At 41.4% G+C, this 24,322-nt stretch overlaps 1 protein-coding gene across 2 annotated transcripts; it reads right to left on the bottom strand.

The window, feature by feature from the left end:
• Positions 1-231: 231 nt before the first annotated feature.
• Positions 232-17,687, bottom strand: LOC116960208 (ras-related protein Rab-4A-like). 2 transcript variants are annotated; one of them, XM_042796139.1, is made up of 8 exons: positions 17,377-17,687; positions 17,016-17,096; positions 15,711-15,825; positions 14,111-14,173; positions 12,839-12,993; positions 11,808-11,903; positions 4,698-4,850; positions 232-3,399 (listed from the first exon to the last, which is right to left on the bottom strand). In XM_042796139.1, exons 1-7 carry the CDS (start codon positions 17,558-17,560, stop codon positions 4,735-4,737), a joined length of 810 nt encoding a protein of 269 aa, XP_042652073.1. In that variant the 5' UTR covers positions 17,561-17,687; the 3' UTR covers positions 232-3,399; positions 4,698-4,734. The 2 variants fall into 2 exon arrangements, with proteins under 2 accessions (XP_042652073.1, XP_042652074.1); XM_042796140.1 differs by lacking the exon at positions 14,111-14,173 and having other exon boundaries at positions 17,377-17,674.
• Between the last annotated feature and the right edge of the window lie 6,635 nt (positions 17,688-24,322).

Genomic DNA, 24,322 nt, shown 5'->3' with positions numbered 1-24,322 from the left:
GAGGTGTCTGGCAGCTGTTTGCATAAGCGGTTTTCTGTCTTTTGCCGCCTAACCTTTACATTGAGCTTAACATACATTTCAATAAACAATACCCTAGTTCATAGTTTCTTACACTAGGATATAGGTACCTGGTATTATTTCATGTAAAACTCTAAGCCATCTTGCTTTGGTAAAGTAAGAACTTTACACTGAAAACATACATAATTTAACCTATTTATCACTTATTTACTGTTTAGGTGAGCTAGATTTGGTTTGCTGTGTGAACTCTAATGCTAAAGCTTAAAATCTACTCCAGGGCTGCTATTGGCATGGTATTTTTAGAAATAAAAAACCCTCAGAGAAGAAAGTAAACAATATAGTTTGCACTGGTGAGAGCTATTGCTTCCAACAATATTCTCCTCAGGAGTTGCCATTTTAGAAAGTTTTTTGTTTTTAAATGTAAGATATGCAGCATAAAAGGTTGTGATTCTACAAAACAAGCACATTAACCTGGTTAATGTGTATACAGTAAGAGTATACAATAAAAAAAAAAAAAAAGGTAAAAACATGTCCAAACACATTACAGCAACGCTATTCTTTCGTTCCAGGTAGGAAGGGGATAGCTTAATATGGTTACAGAAAGAATAAAACTGTGCTTACAGCTTCTTAACCACAGACAGTTGACCAAAATGAACATAAGAACAGAGTATACAAAAGAGGCCAGTCTTGTACATAAAGGGAAAAGGACAGGAAGAAGTACATGAATCCCTACCAATCCCCTAAAATTTTTATTTAAAAGCAACCGAGTTAAGTAACAGTCCCCCAGCTCCTTTCAACTGTCACTATACTTATGGAAAGAAGTTTTGATCCAACAGCCAACACCATTTCAACCATTTTAAGTGACAGGGGACACCTTTAGCTTTACTTGTGCTATGTCCCAGCTGGTAAGTACATCCTCAGCTTTCACTTTTGTCTGTGTACCAAGAAACACAGTCTAATGACTGTGGTAAGGGCAGGGACAGCCTACCCACTACCTCATCTTTTCACAGCATTCCACAATCTGGGGTTTCAGAACCAAAAGCCTCCCCAACCCTGGCAGAAACACAACACATCCCAGTTAATAATATGCCCTTTGGACTGGTGGAGAACAACTACATCCACCATCTACTGCAGAGTACTTGCTTTTGGTAATGTTCTGAGTACTAGAAGCCAAAGCAAGTTGAGTAAGGATTAAGACAGGTAAGTTTCTTTGGAGTTCTTTGACATTATTGTAAATGCACAGTTAAGCTGCTTCAAAAATACTTACGCTCTTACCATACAAGTGAATACTCCTTGGGCGTAATTGTTATCAGTTATGTAACAAATCCAACCCTAAATATAACAGGATACTTGAGAGACTCATAACATAAAGGTCTTTGGACCCAACAGCCTTTCTAGAACTAAACCTAGGCTTTTCAAGTATAAAGCAAACTTAATTCCTTTCAATTCAGAGATGATCTAAGGCATATAGTTTTCAGGTAAGCATCCATTTGAGCCAAAAATGTCAGGACAAAGGGAATAGTTTTAAACACAATTCTAACTCCATGAAAGGTGGCATACCTCTGTGTAGCATTCTTGCTTCACTCTTGTGCTTTAATTGCCCTCTAAATTACAGTATCAGTTAAGTTTTCTGGTTTAGTTTTTAAACATTCATTTGACAAGAAACACCTAAATAGAAAAGACTCATATACAGAAAATAATAAAGCATGTTTAACCTTGGAATTTCAATACTGAATTCTGATCAAATTAATTATTTTGCACTTTCAAGGACACATCCCATTTCTAGTTATACAAGTAACTAAGTAAAAATGTCACTACTGATTTCTATCAGTGCACATGAAATTGCCCCCCCTGAACTGGTTGAATTCAGCTACTTCCAGAAACACGAGCTTAGTGCTGCAGCTCCTTACCTGACAAAGGAAAAGCCACGGGTCTCTTACCTGATCAGTTGTCATGTCACACTAAAAATGATACACAATACTTGCGGTTCTGTCCTCCCTCTTGGACCCTCTGCAAGTCTTCTCCTCTTCTGTCTCCAGCTGAGGAATGAGAACAGGTTTCCTAATCTCTTGCCCCATGCCTCCTCCCCACAATAAAAAAAGAGGTCAGGAAAGAAAGTCTGAATTGTGTGTTTTAACACAGGGAAAAAAAAAAAAACTCAGTACCAAGGCCAAAACTTCCCTTGATGAGTTTCACAGGAAGAACAAACTACTGAAGTAGTACACTTGTTTTTTCCCTTCCATGACATCAGTCTCCTGGGAGCACTGTGGCCAGCATTACACATAGGGCACTTCCATGAAATTCAAGGGTAGAGCTCCAGCAAGACAGCCTATTAAGTTCCTAATTTTAAAGTCTAATTTTAAAATTCAAGTTCTTAATTGTACTTCATGAAAGTTTTAAGAGAAAGAAATGAGTATTTTAAATTTCATACATTCAGGATACTTTAGAATCACCCTTTGGGTTCAGTTTGTACCTCACTATGTAGGCTTCAACAGAGATAATATTTCCACAGCTGATTGCTCGGTGTGGTAGGAGGTTAGGAGAGCTCCTACTGTGGTAATTCTCCATAAGCCCGTGCCCCTGCCCTAGAATTACAACATACGCAAAAATGCACAGTTCTGTTCACATATACAATCTACCTTCATGATGCCAGTGCTACACAAAACATCAGGACCAAGGGGAAAAAAAAAAAAGTCAACAGCCATTTGACAGACTTAATAAAGTTTAATAAAAGAACTTCAAAAGCTATTTAAGAACTGTGATAAAACAGGATATGTGAACATCAATAAAAATTACCTTTTCAGCTTGACATATTAATAAACGTAAGTATGGGTCCTAACCATATGTTGAGAATCAGTCATGTCAACAGCTTGTTAGAATGTGGCAAACTAAGTAGGAAAAAAATAAACCAACCACCCTTCACTGACAGTGCCAGTGGTTTTATAATTCAGGTCATAAACTATTGTGCAGCAAACAAACATGACAAAGCCTACCTCCGTTAAATTTGTTTATATGATAAAAAAATAAAATATTAAACTGCTTGTAGTGCAACATTCTATCAGCATACGTAAGTATACCATGCTTTGTAAATTTACTGTTACATTATTTACAGTATATAGCAATGCTTTAAACTAGAGGCGAAAGAACAAAAACAGGTAATGGAAAATGTTTACATACAGGTATGAGTCTTAACATTGTCCACCAAATCATCAAGTTCACTTTGCAGGCTTGTGTGTCATGTGGACACTCCTGCCCCACACCACACGGGCCACCTTTCTGACAGCAGTGGTTTGCTCTGTTTGTAGATAGTGGAAAGACATTTTTAAAAACTGCATAGCCTTCAAGCTTTTCCATTTCTTCAAACACCATTTGTAAGGACAGCTGTAAAATACACAAGAACTCCATCAATTATCTACATCTGATCAATGTGAAAACTCAATTCCTGAAATCAGATCAGTAAATATTCACTCCTGTAACGCTGTACCAAAGCCGAACTAAATTAATGCCCTTTCCAGCAGTCTCTTATTGAAGGATGATATTTTATAGGATGAAAGTAAGGGAGGAAAGCAGTTCGAGGATTCCTATCCATTATTTAAAATTCTGAGCTTTAACTGGGAGCTATACAGATACAGAACAATATATGAGAATGCAGACTTGTATGCTGCCTTATTTAACATCCTGTAAAGCTTCTGCTCAAATTGATAAAAAAATGAATACAGTAAAAGTGATGCAGTAACTATGCCTGCAGTACTTGTTTAATTTGATATCACCGTCCTCATAATAGAGAAATAAGGATTAATTATAACAAAATAATTAACTACACAGGGGGAAAGGGCTGTCCCCATGAACCACTTACATACTACAAAGAGTTAAGTAAAATCCATGGAGAGGTGTCTTAAGGACAACTGTTTGAGAAAGACTAACCACCAAGCTGTTCTTCAGATTAGGTCACGTGACTTATGTCTCTTCCCTTACCACTTTACTAGAGGGAAAGATCTGTTCCTCACTTGCTCTGAAGAGTGTCTTTGGAAGACTTTTAGGAGACTGCATCGTTCGATGGGCTGCAACAGCCCTAGAAGAGCTACTTTAGGTCTGCTTAAACAACAAATACTACTATTCTCTTGTTTACATTTCTGCTCATAGCAGACAGGAATCAGAACAACGTTAAGCTGCTTTTATGTAGGAAAAAAAGTAAACAGTTGAAGTTTGAAATCCAGTATTACCTTTAATTTCAAGTCTCAGTCTTTAAACTTGGTATTTTCAGAAAAGACTATATAATAGCTTTGGACAAGATATTGCACCATATATTTTGTGAATTCTCAATTCTAGTAATATTTGTCCACAATACAACAGAAGTAATTCACCTTCTCTATAGTGCATTAGATAACTATTAGGGCTATAATGCATTCCAGGAATACAGAATTCTAAAGTGTTTTCCACAGCGTTACTCTGAGTAAGCAAAGATCTAGAAATAGTTCAGTAAGAGCACTAGTCTTGCTTTAGTGGGCAGGTGGCAGAAGAAAAATCAAAGTATAAAACAATAATCCATTCTACTGTGCATTATTTCACTAGATTCTATGTTACTTTACAGGCTAACTGTGAAAAAGCCAAGCACTTGACACAGCACATTTATGAAATATGGTAATTTACCCAACAACCTGAGATTTTTGTAACCTTACCTTCTGTGTCTAAAGTATTTGGGATTTTGTGTTTTGTTTAACACCCACATTGTTGAGCACTTTGTGCTTGTGCTCTATGTAGTGATCTCAGCTGTCTCAAAGCAACATCTCCATACTGAATACCTGAACCCATTCCTTCTGGATCCAGTTCTCCTGATGAGAAACAAAATGGTCACAAGAAGATAGATCACATGCAAATTATACATTCCAATCTAACTGACAACACTAGATAAAAAATGCATAACGATATTCTGCTCTAGTTACAGAGAGATCTATTGCAGTTCTGTTTACTTTTAGGCAATTGCAAACCTGTAACATTTTCTTCTCTAATTTCAACCATGTGCCCCTAATCATAATTGGAATAATCTCCCTGGGGAAGAGGTGGATTCCCAAACATGGGACTGTTTTGCTGCCCAGTGAGTAGACTCATTAATTGCTCTGCATCCTATTTTAATTTCTTGTCCCAATGTTCCCTGCAATTGTTGTACTCCTTGATAGGTGTGATTCCATTCTTCTTTTGAGCTCACATTTATCCCCTGTATAACTGTAGTAGCCAAATTTAGAGTTGTGTGTGTGCTGCCTATCCCCATACTTCCAGTATACCCAATGTGGGCCTGGGACCATGGCCATTCACTGAACCTTTGACTATACATTAAAGGAAAAATGATTATCAGACTTATCGTGAGAAGCGTAATCTTCCTGGTTGAACTTGGGTAACTTTCCATGGAGATTTAGGGGCTTTCTTCACTCGGGTATGATGTATCCAGGCCGAGTATTCCTTAATCTTGATGGCTGTGAACGTCGTGAGCAGCACCTGGAATGGCCCTTCCCACCGTGGCTCCAAGGTTTTTTCTGTAAGAGACTTAACATATACATAGTCCCCAGGTTGTATATCATGTACGGGTCCATCCAACCCTCTACCTCGAATACCAATTACATGTTTTCTGATCTTATTGAGTTGCTTCCCTAACGCCACCATGTAGGAGCTCATGATTTCATCTCCAATTTGTGTGGATATTCCTTTTTGTACCCCGTATGGTTGTCCATATAAAATTTCAAAGGGGCTCAGCCCTTCCCAATCTGACCCATTTCTAGTTTGGGGGCGTTTTTGGGATTAGTCCGGAGGCAGATGTCGCATTGTCGAGTCACCTGCCTTACCGTGGTATACAAATTCCTGGCTACAATCTCTTTTATCAAATGACTATACAAAGCTTCTGCTCCCCAGTGTCTCTTTCTATGCTCCTCTCGTGTAAAATGCCATAGTAAATGAGAGGGGATAATTAACTTCCCCTGTGGGGTATAAGCCCACCCTTCCTTGTTATATGTACCTTCCAGATCTGCAATAAGTTTCTGATCCTCCCTGGTATATTCTGGTTTACTTTCTAAGGAAATTTGCCTATCGGGAATAAGTGCTCCTTCAGTCTTTATCTCTATTTTGGCAGCCCGTTTTGCCTCCCTATCCGCCAGCTCGTTTCCTTTTTCCAATTCAGAGCTCACCTTTTGGTGTGCTTTAATATGCATAATTGCCACCTTCTCAGGAAATTGAACAGCTTCCAATAGCTTCAAAATTTCTTCCGCATGTTTAATGTTTTTCCCTTGGGAGTTCAATAGTCCCCTTTCTTTCCAGATTGCTCCATGTGCATGCACAACTCCAAAAGCATACTTGGGAGTCCGTGTATATGTTTATGATCTTACCCTTAGCTAGTTCCAGGGCTCGGGTTAAAGCAATTATTTCTGCCTTTTGCGCAGACGTATTTGCAGGCAGAGGTCCTGATTCTATTACCTTTTGACTGGTGGTAACGGCATACCCCGCATGTCGATTACCGTTCAGGACGTAACTGCTTCCATCCGTGAACCAGCTCTCTTCATCCTTCATGGGGCTTTCTTTTAGGTCAGGGCGACTTGAGTATGTCGCCTCAATTGTTTCCAAGCAGTCATGGTGCACTGGTTCTCCCATGTTACCACTGAGGAAAGAAGCTGGGTTGATAATATTAGTGACTATTATCTGTACATCATCTTGTTCTACTAGTGCAGCTTGGTATCTCAGAAATCTTTGTGGGGAGAGCCAATGCCCTCCCTTTGCTTCCAGGACTGCCGACACTGTATGGGACACATAGACACTCATTTTCTGGCCCAGAGTGAACTTCCGAGCTTCCTGTATGTTCAGTATCAGGGCAGCCACCGCTCGCAGACACCCAGGCCACCCTTTTGCAGTCGCATCTAGTTGTTTAGAGAGGTAGGCGACAGCTCGTCGATATGGACCTAGGTCTTGTGCCAGTATTCCCAGGGCAATGCCCTGCTTCTCATGAGAAAAAACGGTTTACTCACATCTGGAAGTCCTAGAGCTGGGGCCGACATCAAAACCTTCTTCAGTGAATCGAAGGCTCGCTCAGCCTCCTCATCCCATTCGAGGTGCGTCTGTTCGGTGTTTGTTAGCGCATACAGGGGCTTAACAAGCAGTCCATAATTATAGATCCATAGCCTGCACCACCCCGTCATTCCCAAGAAGGTTCTTAATTCTTTTACTGTCTGAGGTTTTGGGGTTTGACATATGGCCTCCTTACGGGACTGTCCCAAAGTTCTTTGCCCTGCAGTGATCTCATAGCCCAGGTAGTTTACTTTACGTTGTATCACCTGGGCTTTCTTCTTAGAGACTCGATACCCCCGTAGTCCCAAAAAATTTAACAAGCTCACCGTCCACGTTGCACAGTCCTCTTCTGTCTCAGTAGCGATCAAAATGTCGTCCACGTACTGCAATAATTTTCCTTTCTCGGATGGGGCTTCCCAGGATTCCAAGTCCTTTGCAAGCTGGTTGCCAAAAAGAGTAGGGCTATTCTTGAACCCTTGTGGCAACACCGTCCAGGTGAGTTGGGTCTTTCGACCAGTTTTAGGATTTTCCCACTCAAATGCAAACAACTTTTGGCTGGCTTTATGGAGAGGAAGGCAAAAGAAGGCGTCCTTCAAATCTAAGACAGTAAACCAAATCAACTCTGGTGTTAATACAGTTAACAGGGTATATGGGTTTGCTACCACTGGGTGGAGATCTTCAACTATTTTATTCACAGCCCGTAAGTCCTGAACCACCCTATACGACCCATCAGGTTTCCGAACGGGCAGTATAGGGGTATTGAACTCAGACTCACACTCTTCTAGTAACCCTAATTGCAAAAATTTTTCTATTACCGGTCGGATTCCTTCCCTATCCTCCCTTTTTAAAGGATACTGTTTAATTCTCACCGGTCATTGACCTTCCTTAATCTTGATCTCAATCGGTAGAGCGTTTTTCGCCCTTCCAGGTACATTGGTAGCCCAAACTCCCGGATATACTTGGTCTAAAATTTCCTCACTAATTTCTCCTCCTGACGAAGAACTAGTTAGAGTGAGACTCAGCACTTGAATGTACTGCTGATCTTTTACCTCCAAGGTGACTTCCCCTTTTTTCAAAGACAGTTTTTGCTTCCAGTTGTTCCAGCAAGTCCCTCCCCAGGAGAGCTTTTGGGGAGTTAGGCATATAAAGGAATTTATGAATTCCCCATTGCTTTCCCAATTTATACTCTAAAGGTTTACAAAAATACGCCTTTTCAGATTGGCCGGTCGCTCCCTTTACCATAACAGAGTCGTCCCCCAGTGGTATTAAAGCTTGATTCAAAACAGAGTACGTTGCTCCTGTGTCTACCAAAAGTTCTACTTCTTCTTGTTCTCTCCCCAGCTTAAGTTTAACCAGTGGATCCACCAGGGTAGATCCCCCAGGTCCCCGTCAGTCCTCTGTTACATTTGCTATTTTTACATTCATTGAAGCCTTCCCACTTTCCGTAGGGCGCAGCTTCTGAAGTTTTCCACCTTATCCACCTTTGTACATCTCTGTCCAATACTACATGATGAGCAACACCTCTTTAGCTTACCCCTACTTTCCTTACTTTCTCGTTCAAGTGCGAGCACCATAGGGTCCTGTGGGGGTACTAACCCACAGTCCCTTTGCCACTCTGGGTGGTTTCGCAAAGTGAAAAACATATCTGCATATGATACCTCATCCCATTTTCCTTCTCTCCTTAAAAAACAACATAAGTTGTAACAAAGTGTTATAGTCCAGTGTTCCATTAAGCGGCCATTTAGCACCATCCTCCAGCTTATACAGCGGCCACCACTGATTGCAATATTTTACAAGAGTCTTTCTGCTTTCCGTACCTCCGCTCCCTGCAATATCCCGCCAATGGGCGAGTATACAGCCGAGAGGGCTCTTTTTTTAATATCCCTCCCTGAGTATTACCCATCTTGTTTTTGTAAAACACTCACTCCAAACGCTCACACTTAACACAATCACCACACAGCATTCACTCACGATCTCACAATCTCACGGACGTCCACACACTTACAACACTTTCATCAGGAGTAAAAAAAAAAAAAAACAAAAACAAAAAACACAACAGAACAAAGGCCTTTTCAATCACTCTTGCCTGTGGCCGCCCTCTCGGCCAACAGGTCCCCGATTGGAGCCAGCGACCGCTCTATCGGTCTGTGGCAAGGTATAATTGCCCCCTAGACTCCCCTAACCCGCACGAATTCGCGCCTTTTCGGTGCACCTACCCGGCTTAGCTGCACGCCAGACGTCTCTGTGCGATTTACCAGCTGCCCCAGCCACGCGTACGACTTACAGGCTCCTATCCTTAAACATACCGTTTGGTCCGCGGCTTCAGGAAGTCCTTGTCTGCCCCCCACGGTGAGCGGCTGGTAGCGGAGGCTCCTCCGAGGAAAGTGCTCGGGGCGCGCCTGGGAGAGTCCGCCCCGCAGTCGATCCCGTAGTCGAGCAGAGAGTCTCCTGCCTGGCTCGCCAAAACTGACGTGCAGAAATAGACTCCACAATATGATAGATTGTAAAGTAGGTATGTTTATTCAGCGCTGAGGTACACAGGGGATAACTCCTCCTATTGTGTACCCCACGTATGGTGCTGTTACCTAAGATTTATAGAGCAAATGATTACATATTCATAATATTTCGCAATACGCCTATACATATGCAACACCTATCCCCGCTTCGTATTATAATTAGCATTTCCATAATCTCCTCCTAGTTGAGTCTGCGCAGTGTCTTCTGGTGGTGGTCGTGGGGGTCTTTGGGGATGAAGTCAAGCTCCTCTTCCTCCTGTCCGCTCTGTGACCCCAGGTTTTGCGCAGACTCAGTCTCTTACTGGCTGTTGTCCAAACCGCGGGTCTAGTTCCAACCGGCTCAATACTGATAAAGCCTAGAGAGCTCACCGTGTTTTACAAACTGTCTGTTCACTAAGCAGAACTGTTAACCGTTATCTAAACTATTTCCCTTGAACTATTTTCTTTTGTTATCCCCTTCTTGCTATTATCCCCTTCTTGCTATTCTCATGTTAACCCTTACATCCCCTGTTCCTATCTTGGCCCTGTATCAGGACACCTTTAAGATTCAGCTGTACACGGTGCTGGGGCATCTTGTCTAGAGCATGTTTTGCCAAGAAAGATTGGACCAAGTGGTCCGTGAGGTCCCTACCAACCTGGCATTCTATGATAATGACAAAGCGGTTTGTCTCTAAGTTAGGCTGCAACAAGAAATGTATTGGCACTAACTACTTCTAACAAATGAAACATCCAAAATGTTTTCTGCAAACACTGTTAAAAACTGCTGCTTTCAGAGACTGGCATACAAAGAAAGTAGTACTGTAGACACCAAGCCAAACAAAAATAGATCAATCTGACAGTAGGGTTCCATAAAGCACTGCCCCCAGAGGAAATTATCTCAAGCTTCCCTACTTTTGGTATCAGTTTCTGCCTACTCCATATTCTGTGCCTTCAGAAAAACGTTCTTATGGCTGTATCGTGGACTGTCTAAGATTAGAAACATTTAGTCTAAAAAAAAAAAAAAAGAAAGAACAGAAACAAACCAAAGAATCCCTCTGAATAATTTAGTTCACTTCTTCAGATTCATTGCAGTTGACACCACTTGAGGGGTCCAGTTGATAGCTCAAGGGTAGGGCTTCCTTTCAGAAAAGCATCACTGGCCAAGCTAGAGGAACAGGCCAGCAGGAACCTCATGAAATTCCTCAACTACACATGCAGAGCTCTGCACCAGCAATGGAACAAGCCCAAGCACTGGTGCAAGCTGGGGAGCAACTAGGTAGATAGCAGCTATGGGTTAGCACTGGGACACAGTGTCCAGAGGGGCTGTGGAATCTCCGCTCCTGGAACACCTCAGGATGTGCCTCGACAAGCCCTGGGCAACTTGCTCTCCTTTTGAACCTGAACATGCTTTAAACAGGAGGCTGGACTAGAGACCTCCATAGGCTCTTTCCAGTCTCAACTTTTCCATGATTCAATGCATGTGTGTCGGCACAAAGAAAACATGAGAAAACATTTTTTCATCTAAAAATTTGTGTTTGGCACTGAAAAATAAGTGTCTGGAACAGACTTTTCGATCTGGCCAATACTTAAAACTTTGAAGAGATCGAACAGCTAGAATGTAAGAGAGGAAAACTGGAATGCAAATTAGCTGTAATGCCACCTAACACTTAGGAGCCTGTCTCTGATAGAAATCTGCCCACTTGTACTGAGAAGCTTCTGGTATATTTCTAAATCTGCAAAAGTAAAAATGGTTTCAACCAAGAGGCAGGAAGGTCATTTCTGAGAAACACAGTTGCTAGGAAACATCCCTGAAATTTTCAGTATTACTGTTTAAATTCTCTTGACTGTATTTCCTGCTGCATGAGAAGCAGAAAAGTTACGTCTGCCCTGAATACTAGGTTTTTAGTCTGCATTGCTAAAACTGATGTCAGGCTTGATGTTTGTAGGGACATAGCAACCCACAGAATGCACAGCCTACACTCAGAGCTGATACTTAAGGTAAACACCATGTAAAAACATCCATAATTCACACCACCACCCCTTTTAGATACACAGATCTGACTTGGATGTCCTTTCCTATTAAAACATATGGGAAGCAGCTATAAACTAAATGGGTTATTTTAGCACGATGAAATTCTGATTCTCTGGGGTAATTTTATTACGGAACTTTGAATGATGATAGTTACACACGTACTCTTAATTTTCAGGGGAAAAAAACACATTAAAAGAATATAAATCTCAGTTTACCTAATTCAATTTTATAGAGTATTTCTCTTGCACACTGTACAAAGGCCTCTTCAACATTTTCCCCCGTTAGTGCACTTGTTTCCAAGAACATCAGCTCTGCATTTGAGACCAGAAAAAAAATCTCAAAACAAGTCAGGAATATCTGATATAGTAATTCAAAGCATGACAGCTGGGAACAATAGATTTAAATTTTCTTAAGGAGAACTATTGTCAAATAGTATGGTCTAGAAAAGTAGCTTTTGACAGGAAAAATCACAAAAAACTTCCTCTGAAATTTATATATTAATTCTAAGAAGTTGGAATCCAAAGATAATAACCTGGGCTGTGCATACGAAATAGCACATGAAACCAAAGAACTTGATATGGTTTCACATTAGTAGAAAGTTATATGCAAAAGGACAGCCAGTAGCCACAGTTGGTATAAAACACTACTAGCAATTGATTTATAAAAAAAAACCCAGATTTTACTGATGGCAGGACTGCAGCACAGAAGCTCAGACTGAGACTGGCTTTAGCTGCCACAGAAATGTGTCCTCACACTGGAAATTCTGAACACTACAGACCAGGTAAAGGTCCTCTGGGATCCATGCCACACACTAAACTCTGTTTCCTATGAGTAAAACTCATTGCTTCCATCTGCGGCGCACCCCATCCAACCTTGTCTATGATCTATAGAATCTGTAAGATGCTAAAAAACAGGAAATCATGCTCTCCATTTCCTTCTCAGCCCTTTGGAGGTAAGGCAAGACCTGAAGTTGTATTACATTCCTTTGGGAACATATCTCCTCATAGCAGCTATTCTTTGAGTAGCAGCTGTGACTGGAAGAATCACTGGTAAGACGACTTAAATAGTACATGCAGTTTTCACTGCAGGCACTGTCCTCTCTCTATGGCCCATGTACTGACAGAACTCTCTCTTCTGTAGATATTTTAAGGTACACTGGGCAAAGTACTCCCTAACTGCACAAAAAAAAAATTGTTTTAAGTATTAAGCATCCTTGAATGCTACATGAAGATTTTGTACTACTTACCATTTTCTTGTGCAAACTGGGACGCTTCTAAAAAAGTAACTTCACGATCTGCATCAAGATCCTTTTTGTTTCCACACAGTATTATCACAATATTTTGACTTGCTAACATTCTAGCATCCGTCAACCAATTCGTAAGCGCATTGTAGGTTTCCCGGCTATGTAGAAAATGACATCCTTCATTAGACTATACTGATTTCTTGTGAACAGATCATTGAACTAAAACCCAGAAGGCAAATCTGTATTTGTAACACACAACAAATTCCTGCTAGCCAGGCAAGTCACCTATACATCTCAATATACCAGCTATGAACTGGGAAGAGTATCGAGTTCTTTCATGAAACTATTGAAAAGTTTTTAAAAAGCAAAATTAAATCAACCACAATATACAAATACACACAATTATAAAATACCTTGTTAATGTGAAAAGCTAAAATTCTAAGCACTAGTTTCAGCCTTTTATACATGAAATTTTGAAATGACACAATGAGTTATTGTTTAACATGGAATTCAACTGATACTTGAGTTCAGGTAAGATTTTAAGAACTTACTACTTCTGTGAAAGTTCAGGCACTCAATTCTACACTTGTGCCAAGACCAAAAAAGACTTTCAAGACTGCTCAGAGGAGAACAGTCCACTCAGGACAAAAAAAAAAAGGCAACAAATCTAGCAAACATCATTAACCAACATAAAACTTATCTGACAATTATCAGTCAGTGGCGGCCAGGAAAAGTGTGGAAATGTGTACGGTAAGGTATTCTCTTGGCTGCCTATAATACTCAAATGTTAAAAGATGCAGAGATGAACAGAATTTTGGGCTACAGTTATGGAATGTGTAGGTAGAGCTAGCTTCTCCAGAAGATGACCTGTTATATCAGCATACTAATACATAGTTTCCACAAATAGGGGTGAACCACCTTGATTAAAAGTGGCTAAGTCTGCTTTTAGTTGCTATTGCACGGCTTCCTGGGCCAGTGGTTGCATGTAGCCCACCACGATCAAAACAGCTACTGGTAGGCCAATTCCCTTGTGTCTAACCCTTTTGAGACTGTTTACATTTATGACACTCACAGTATCTCATGTAAGCAAGTTCTAAAACTTAAATATGCACAAAACCAGAAGTACTTTTTACACTTATTTTCCTTTCTTCCTGCCCATTCTCCATTAGAGGATTAGGTACTTGGGGAGGAATCATTATGCATTAATTGTATCTGATTGTCTATAAGCAAAAAACCCCAACTGTCTATAAGGAAAAGAGTTGCTAGCTTTCTTACCTGGTTATATCATAGACAAGCAAAGCACCTGCAGCTCCTCTACAGTAATTTTTTGTTACAGAACTGAAATAAAATTACAGATGCACATTTCTATATCATCTTCATTGTTTCAATATAATGGCTAATATAATGCAATCTCTGTTATGAGACAGAATTCTACTTTACGTATTTAAAATAAAATTTATATTTTAGACATTATCAGCTGTGCAGCAGCAGACTATTTACAACTAGACTTTTGACAAAGCACTTTCACTAAATATAGCTGTCCAAGGATTCTCAAAGTCCATTATGACCTGTGTGCTGCTGAAGCTACACAGCATCATACTGTATGGCCTGATATAGAACTAGAAGCTGATGGTGGTATCTCTGGCACAAAAAAAGCATAATTAACTTATGTTTGAACTCTCAGCATTGAGGAAAGATTGAGCAAAGTTGTTTTAATTGAACAATTTAACACTCCTTAAGTTGAAGAGAAGGAGGCAATGAAAGCAAAGCAAAGCATCCTTCAAAAGGTAGAGGGAGAAGAAGAAACCTGATCAGCACACAGAGGTGTGACAAGCCTTAAGAACAAAAGAATTGGATAGATTATAAAAATCAATATGAAGAAAAAAAAACAAAAACAAAAACAAGAACAAGAACAACCTGCAAATCTGTGAATACTCTGAACTTGAAAGAGCAGAATTTGCACAAGTCTCTGAAAGTACAATTTCCAAACTCCTCAGAATCCCAGGATATCTGGCCAACACACTGAAGAGATCTCATTAATAGAGACTACACAGCACTGCCCAGCTTTGCCTACTCTTCTATTAGACAAGTCCTTTGGATACATCTGTGACTAGGCAAATCTACAGATTACTTGGATTGCTGCCTATTACTCAGGTTCTACCACCACACTCACCTTTGTTAACCACTGTCCCTGCCTCTAAAACCAGAGAAACTTCCCACACAAACTCCACCTCCCAAAGATATGAAAAACTGATGTCCCGTGTGATGGTGAATGTACTCAGGAATACATGAGATCTTTACTGAGTTTCACCTATGCCTCTGATATGACACAATTAAAAGACAACATTAAAAGTGGTTTTAATCTGACAAGTGCATTGCTTTTTCCTTAAGAAACTTAAGAGATTTCAGTCTTTCTGGAAGCGTATTTAGCCAAGTGAACCTGACAACTGATTTCTTTCCCTCTAATAAAATACTATGAAATTGTTCTCATGCAGATTGAGCAATTTACAATTTATTCCAATCAACAGAAGATCTTCTAAAGACAAAGTTAAGCACACGTGGTTAGTTAAAAAACTATTCTGAGTTTGCCTAGTGAACAAAATTTTAACCACATACATATTCTACTCGTGTACATTAACTATCACAGAAAATACCTAATGAAAGGGCAGAACCTCAGGTCCTGCAAGGCAGCACTGCTTTACTGGAATCAATGGATCTATGTTGTTATGTCCAAGTCGGAAGATCTGGCCCAGTTAATAACATGAAGGCAGACAAACACTTCTGCTGACCAAGAAATTTACAAGCAGAGAGAAATAATACCCAACACCCACACCAACAATTTAATAACAAACAGTAAAATGACTGAAAACAGTACCTGAATCTTTCTTGTCCTGCTGTATCCCATATCTGCAATTTTACATATTTACCACCAACATTTATGATCTTTGAACCAAATTCCACTCCTATAGTAACATTTGAGACGTCTTTGACTACAAAAAAAAGAAAAAAAACCCAGACTTATTTAGAAAATAGAGTGAATAATTATTTTTTACATAAACCAATTTAGGTATAATCAAAACACATCAGTGTTCAAATTACAAACTACTTCCTGAACCATCAAATTCAGTGACACTCAGAAGTCTATTGCCACTGTGCAGAAATAAACATTCTTACAATTTTTGAACAGGTTATTCAATTCAAAATTACTGCTAGAAAGGCCTGCCTTAATCTAATCATTCCCTGTTCACATTAATAAATGGCGAGATAACTTTTGTACACTTTTTTTCCCAACTGTGTTTTCTAATACTTTGATGCAATTTAAAATTAAAATTCACAGAAAAGCAGAACACAAAAAGACACAGTCCTGCCCATAAATAAGCAAGAGCTACTTCTTCTTTAAAGGTTGAAGTTAAGATATTTGCTCTATGTACACTGTTGATATCACAGATTCTCAGCAATATACAACTGCCCATATGGGAAGCAAGGCCACAGTTCAAGTTCAATCACAGGATCATGCCATGTTCCTCAGTGATTACACACTATTATCCTTAGGAGATAACGCAAATTACCATTTGGTTGAGAAAAATAGTAGTTATCTTAGTTTTACAAAGGTTTCTAAATGCATATTATTTTTGTTTAATCATGATGCTAAATGCACCACCCAATAGGAAATCTTCTTTTATATCATCTATTAATCTCCAAATAATATCTACAATGGAGTCTCTACCAGTGTTTATTATAGAACACAGTCCTTAACAAAGAACATGGATTGTCTATGTTGAAAGACTACAGGGTTTCTAAATCTACTCAAACAATTCAACGTTTCTTTCATCTGCTCAGTATTTTTTTCTAAAAGATCTGAGTCTCTACTGTATGTCTAGGGAAGCTTGTAGCTGCAAGATGTAATTCTCACAAAAAAATAGTCTATTTTCATCAATATCCTGCTATATTTGAGAGCAATGGAGAATACTGCTCAATATCATGCTTGTGCTTAGAGGCAAACACAGTGAGCAATAAAGACTTATAGCATGGTTCTGAACATAATTCTCAGTCAAAATCCTCATATAGACAAGTAGGAGAATTACAGGAACTTCCATACAAAGAATAGATGTTCATGTAGGCAGAGCCTTCATCTGTAGCACAAAGCAATGAAGAAATCTCACTGTGCTCATATACTTACATTCCTTTTCAATAAATTGGTGTAGCAAACAGGTTTTTCCAGTTCCCGCGTTTCCTATGACCAAAAACTTAAACAGGAAATCTGAATATTGCAAGACGGAAAAAAAAAAAAGCTAGATTTTAGTATGCACTCACATTTTTGTCACAAGACCAAGTACACAAGCCGCTATTCTCTAGTAGCTGTTACATCAAAAAGAAGGGACTAGATGACAAAATCTTCCTCACGCCGCCGCCGCCTTCCTCCACAGCGGACCGCCCGCCGCCCCGCTCCTCAAGAGGCGACTGCTCGGCCCCGGGCCCGCTCCCCAGGAGGGGAGGAGGAAGAGGAGGGTCCCCCCACCCCGCCCGCCCCCAGTTCCTACCGTAGGTCTCGGACATGGCAGTCTGCGGTATTTCGGGAGCGGGGAAGCACACACGCAAAACATTATGTCGCCGCCGCCGCCGCCACCGCCGCCGCCCCCGCCTCTCCTGCCGCCTCTCCTGCCCGGGGTCGGTGCTACCCGGCGAAGCCGGGCGGGCAGGCTGGGAGGGAAGCGGAGAATCCATCGGAGCCTCCAGCGCCCCGGCCCGCCTCAGCGCCGCCAGCAACTGCCGCCAGCAACTGCCACTGCCGCCAGCAACTGCCACTGCCGCCAGCAACTGCCGCGGCTGCGCACGCGCGCCCAGCCCGCCTCGCCCGGCGGCGGCGGCGGCGGCGGCAGGAAGAGAGAGAGTGTATGTATGTGGGGGGGGGGGGGGGGGGGGGCCGCGAGCGCCGCCTGCCTGACACCCCCCCCACTTCCCCGTGAGGGGCAGGGGCGGCCCTACGGGTCGCGTCCGTGTTCACAAAAAACATCTCCCTCTTCGGGGCGCGCTCAGTGCTGTTGCGGTGCCTGCGTTTGGAAGCGGATGGTGTTCGTATGATTTAGAAGTTCCCCTCCGCTCCTCCTGGAAAATGTAGCAGCTGGGCAGGCTGCGGCGGGGAGCGGAGCGCTCCTGTCTGGCTGCCCCTAGGGAGGAATAGTCCCTGAGTCCCTTCTGGTACATTCTATTTGTCGCAAATCTGAGCCGATTCCAGCTTTTTCATACTGTTTTTCAAATTTCTCAGCGATTTCAAGCATTTTTTTCTCTGGTGCAGAACCCCCCTGTGACAGTTCCCCCTGAAAACTGTATCCTGCTGTCCAGCTGTAGTCCTAAAATATCTACCCCAGATTTTTTGAAATACCATCCGTTGCCTTGCCCCACAACAGCCAGCATTTCAGCCAAAGCATTTGAGCCTTTTTGCTGCAAATCTCTCTGAGGGATATGGTATATATAAGCTAACAGGGATTTTTTTTTTTTTTTTTTCCAGTGCTCTACACTTCACCATTGCTTTTCATACCTCCAGGATAAACGCCAAGGAAAGTTGGAGGGCACTAAGACTCCACCACAACAGCCTGTCCACCTTTTCCCTCCCCAGACAGGGCTTCCTGAGTGTCCTCCATGTTCTCCTTTCTGCCAGTCCCTTTAAAAATTCCTCTTCTGTTATTTCTGGCTTTTTAATCTTGTTGCTCACAACTTCCCATTCTTTCCACTTCTCCATCACGTCCCAAGCTCTAGGAGACACTGCGCGTCCCAGCCACCTCCTTACTGAGTCTTTTGCTGGTCAAAGGTCAGCTTTTAAATTCCTGTCTCTAATCAGTGAAAAAATACGTGTTGAGACAGCACTAAGAACCCCTCAGAGAATCTGCTGATTATTCTTGACGCTGTGGATACATATAGACACAGGAACTTGCTACAGTTTTCAAAGAACCAACTACTTAATAAGTTCATACTAGTAGCAGTAGTTAGAGGTTATGTACACAGGTTCCCAAAGTTACCGTAACCCTGATGCACAGAGGATATTGAGGTCTAAAATGTCACACATGATCATTTCTCTGGAGGATCGGCTCTCCAGAACACTGGAGGAAGCTGAGGGGTCTTCCCATGAGCTGCACGGATCACAGTATGTCGCAAACGAGAGCTTTGTGGCTGAAAGCTGTCCACCAAAACAGTACGTTTTGAGGCTTAGGTTGGGCCTTAAAGAAATCTGGTCTAACGTCACTGAACCCGTGATAGGCTGTTGGTTATTTTTGCTCTAAAGACCCCCAACAAACCAAACCAAAAGTGTTAACAAAAAATCCCCAGAGACTGGTTAACACAGAAGTAGACAGATTTTACTGGATTACTAAAAATATATCATGTTATAGCAATAAGAGAGCATGGACGTTTAGCCGTCTTGCACTGTATAAACAGTACTTTATGCTAAGAGTCAAATTAGTCTTGTCAGATCTTATTTTTTGTTACGTGTATCTTGCGAGATGAGCTTGACTATATGGAGGTTATATTTGATAAATACGTCATTGTGCTAATGCCATGGTCCTCTGCCTCCAACCAATCCCAGTTAGTTTACATGCATATGCCAATCAAATACATTAAAACTATAAAGCTTTCTATAAAAGATGTTAGTAATACTGAATTGGAGGCTGGAGGTTGAATAAATGGTAGAGCAAAGACAGTAGAGCATGAGAGATTAATAGGATTTGGTGTTTCAGTATTTCTGCTTTGAAGAGGAATTTAGAACAGAGTAAAATTCAGAAATAATTAATAAAGATTGCACTAGGTTAGAAAATATATAGCTGATACCTCAATAATTCGAGAATATAGGGTCCTATATGCTAATAAAATAATTATTTTTTTATCAAAAATATAAATAGCTAGAATTGACCTCATCAGTGTTCATCTTGAGTATGAGGGTGATAAAAACCAAAAGGTGTTTAATTTGTCCTCTAATTTATGGTTTCTGTTGTTTACATCTGCTAGAAACTTCTGGCTCATATAAAAACGTATATTATGTCAAATTGTATCTGTAGATCATGCATTTAAATGCTATCATTTGTTCTTCAAATTAGTTTCACCACAATTATTATGTCTATAATTGTGGTTGTAAAATTGCTGCTCAAAAGGTCATGTTAAGGTTCCTCTAAAAATGCTAATCTCATTTTTCACTAGTTTGCACTAACCAGTGTACCATAATATTAGTGCCTGACACCTTAGGAGTGGAAGAGGACTCACAAGATCTCCACAGAGCCAGACTCAGGATGGGGTATTCCATGACAGCTCTTCCTTCCAAAATAAAATAACCTGATTTAGGACTTTGCAAATTTGGACACGTCTTTTAATGACCTAGCATCGCAAGTGGCCTTCTGCTTTCCTTTGCCGTTACTGTAGGGAAGCAAAGTTCAGTCTGGGTCTGAAGTTGAGCTGTGGTTGGGATTCACCTTCACTGTGGGGCTGAGTGCTTCTGGCTGGGGCTGGAGTGCCGCTAAAGGTGCGATGGGCTGCTTAATACTAGAGAGAGTGACAGGGCATGTCTTGGTTTGGTCTGAAGGTGGCAATACAAGGCCGTGTGTGAAAGGCTCTACAGCAGCCTGACACTGTGTGTTTTCTCTATTAGTTATGGCTGTGTGGCACACAGTCCAGTCTGAGACTCAGGTAGAATCGGGAATAATGTATTCTGCCACACTTTCCCATTCCTTGTGTGCTGAATATGGAAGGCAACCCAAGGTAACCCAGCAATGAATTTGGCTCCAGCAGCCCAAATGAAATATGAAGATAGGTGGTTGATGCTCTGAGAAACCTCTGAGATTTCCATTACATCCTTGTATGCAGTGACATTGGCCAGCTGACTTCATTTGAAAACAGATGACATCATTTGAACACTGTCATCTTCAGCTTCCACAGAAGCTGCCCTCAACACATGAACATGGTTGTCCATTAATATAGTTGCAGTTATACATGTAAATTTATGGGTCAGATAATTATAAAATCATGGGCTTATCCCTCATCTGTTAGCCCAGAGTGATGGGAGCTGGTGAAGAAGGTGACTGCAAAGGTATGCTGGTGCTGTAATTGAACTCCTTTACCTTGCCCCATTGTTGTGCCTCAAACAGGGTTTGTTACCTGGTGTGCAGAAGCCAGTCTTGCACACAGATCCGAGATATCAGTTTATTCTATATTTGTGCAAAGATGAGTGCTAGGGGGTTATGCCACAAAGCTAGCACACCACACAAAAGAACTTCAAGGTATTTATACACTTCAGACTACAGGATTACATGTTTACTATAATGACTATTAGTTGCTTATCACTTCTATGCCTCATTGGTTAGTAACGTGCCTCGTCTTCATTTAAAGTTATAGTGGGTTTTAATTTTTCTGCACAAGCTCAAAGGGTGAGGGTCTTTACTCAGGCAGGGATCTTTGAAGCGGTGGGTGTGATTTTTACTATTAGAATAGTTCCTACAAAGGACACTCTAATATCTAATTAATCTGATTTATGGTAAACAATTTTAACGAACTTCTATGTTTCAGGATGTTTCTCTTCTTCAAGGACAGTAGCTCCTTTTTATAAGTTCCTTACTAATCATTGTTAATGGTTTAACGAACAGAATAGCATTCTATCTATCCTTGTATTTGATGAGAAACATTTGTATGGCCTATGTGTCCTTGTATTTGATGAGGAAACATTTGTGTGGGTTACACCAAGGTGAAGTCTTCCAAGAATAAATATGAAGCCTCCAGGCTATGCTACTGTACTGGGCAGCCGGTGATGGCTAGAGTCTGGAGTGCTCTGTGCTAGCTAACTGCTTTTATTTTTATCATGCCCTCTTCACCAGTAGTAGGAAGAAGGCAGACACTATGCAACCTGGTATGCATGAAGAATCACCCAAAATTGGGATAAGCTCATTTTAGGATAGCTTTATGCTATAATGCAGAAGTACAAATTTGCCCTGATATGGGATTGAGTACCATCTCTTTTTGTATTGAAGAACCTTATATAATATTTTCAGGTGTTTTGTCCAGGGAAACATACTAATGTACTTTTACTAGAATAAGGGTATATAGAAGCCCTATATTAAAAAAAAAAAAAAATGCACAGAATAGAGAAAAAATATTTTAAAGGAAATCAGACTACAGGCCATATCTTTCAAAAACAGTGGTTTAATTTTGCAAGAATCATGTAAATAGAGTGAAGGGGACTAAGGACTTATTTCAGAGTGTCAAGAGGGACACAGGAAAATGAAGACAACAAAAATCTGGGACATGTTATAAAAGTAATGACTCATAGTGCCTAGGACACAGACAGGTTTGTGACACCTGTGTTTTATGAAGTTAGACTCATGGTGTCACCGATTAACTGCTCTGTTGGTGAAATGGCGATAATGGGATGTAATTGGCTGCATTTGTTCTTTTTTAACAATAGGGAATGGCTGAGGGGGGTTATATTTTTAATAACACATAATTGAACTAGAAGATCTGTTGATAGATTACCGAGTGATGCTCAAGGCCACGTGAGTGTTCCTCCTTTCAAGCTCAAAGCGGTTTTCACTGCTCAGGAGAACTCACATAAAATGAAAAGGTTGTTCAGTTTGAGTCCTGTTTCACAAGTAAATATCCTCGAAGATGCAATATAGCAGTCTTAATTCAATTCTGCCTCTCCAGTTGCTCTGAATGCAGCACCAGGAAGCAATTGAGGCTGGCTTTGGACACGGGTGTGAGCTTGCATGGTTCACCTGGATGGTTCAGCAAGTAGTGCCTCTGTCTGGGTCAGCGTGGGAGCTGCATGCTCAAGGAGGAATTTGTCTTGTCATGTCCCCTGTTATGGATAACCGGGTGGTGGATGCGTGATCTCATGCTCTCAGGGACCTCGTCTCTCAGCCAGCTGAATCAGGGACCTGCCCAAAATGTGCCTTGCTGTGGTGGGAGCTGCAAGTAGCGCTGCAGCTGGGCCCTGGCCCATGGAAGTACTCCCTTGTTCAGGTGTAGCCTAAACACACACTGATTGTCTGGGCACCGTCTGTGTCAGTGCAGAATGAGAGACACCTCTGGAGGAGCCCAGGGATTGTCTTCATCTGTCTGAGTACAGAACGGATCACCTTCTCTCCACTGGCTCTGTTATACAGGGAGTCTGATGTAGGCCTCGAAAAACTAATTTACAGATACTTAAAAGTAGGAACTGTCAAACCCTGCCCCACAGGGTCTGTCTTCATCTTCCTTTCTCCAGACCTTGCTTGTGCAGATGGAGGAGGGCCAGTGACGAGGCACCAGGCTGGTGGGGAAAACCACTGAATTGCCTGGGCCTGCGCCCATCAGCTGTCCCCTCCCTGCCTTTCTGCCTCCCCGGTGACCCGTTGCTGCCAGCATACTCACAGCAGGCTCTGCTGGCAGCTGCTTTTGGAAGCAGCCAGGAGGTGCGTGCAGTCAGCTGATGGTGTATTATTTTGCAGCTTCTAGGCCTGCTACTGGCACTTCATCATGCCATTTGAATTATAATGGCCAACCTTTTGTTCAGGTTTGGTGAGTAAAGCCAGATTTTAATATGCTTATCTTCCTCTCTGAACTGTTACACACCTTTAAACATCAGTCTATAGTGACATCCTTGCCTCCAAAAGCTGCTTCTGTTAAATAATCTAAACAGACTGTGGAGCTCCTGAAATATATTTGTTTTGTTGTGCGAACAGATGTGAGTAGAGGGAAACCTGGTGTGACACAGGCTGGCAGTGCTAAACTGTGCTTAGTTGAGAGAGCTCCCTGGCTGGCAACAGAGTCCTCTGGTCATGATGCTGTGGTTTTCAGCTGCAGTGTTGTTAAAATAAGCTGCAACCATATGGAACTCTTTCCCAATATTACTCTTCCTCCTGAACGTGGGATATTATGCAGCCGTGAAAGCTATGACAGGCCTGCTTTAATGCAAAGAGGCCAAAGAAGGGCTCATTACACATCTGTCATGGCTGCAAGGAGGGCTCAGCAGCTGGAAGAGGCCTGGGAGAAGAGAAGGCAGCCATGCATGAGGGGATGTCTCTAGGGCTAAAATCTTGCTGTGGCTTTGCATGAGCCTGGAGGTGTGATCTGTGCCGAGATGGCTTGAGAAGGCGGGTCTGTAGTGCAGTGTTAAGCATTTCACTGCTAAATATGTGCTGAATTTCTCTGAAGCCACAGAATATTTCTGTCTTAAAAGCTGCAAGATTAACATTTTTCAACTTGCTATCATATACTCGTGAGGCATTCCACAAAAGAAAATCTCTTAGTAACCAATCACCTATTAATGGATCAGAGTTCAGATTATTTTTTTTTTAGACACACATAACATTCAGAACATCTAAGGTCTATATTCACTTTTTTATACACAATATTTTTGTTATAAAAGCCAAGGAATTCACCTTGCATTTGCTGGGATAGAGATGTCTGAGCTGCCCCATGTGGATGAGGTGTGCAGGCTCCATGGTGCTACAGAGTGTAATACTAGACATG

The sequence above is a fragment of the Tyto alba genome, unplaced genomic scaffold, assembly GCF_018691265.1.
Source record: "Tyto alba isolate M040663 unplaced genomic scaffold, T.alba_DEE_v4.0 Super-Scaffold_22, whole genome shotgun sequence".
NCBI lineage: Eukaryota > Metazoa > Chordata > Aves > Strigiformes > Tytonidae > Tyto > Tyto alba.
This window is presented reverse-complemented; position numbering and strand designations above follow the sequence as displayed.

Excerpts from the sequence above, each read along its gene's own strand:
- LOC116960208 (XM_042796139.1), bottom strand. The coding sequence starts at position 17,560 with ATGGATTCTCCGCTTCCCTCCCAGCCTGCCCGCCCGGCTTCGCCGGGT. Across the intron at positions 17,097-17,376 it reads TGCCATGTCCGAGACCTACG|ATTTCCTGTTTAAGTTTTTG; the intron begins GTAGGAACTGGG and ends TGCAATATTCAG. Across the intron at positions 11,904-12,838 it reads CCAGTTTGCACAAGAAAATG|AGCTGATGTTCTTGGAAACA; the intron begins GTAAGTAGTACA and ends TCTCAAATGCAG.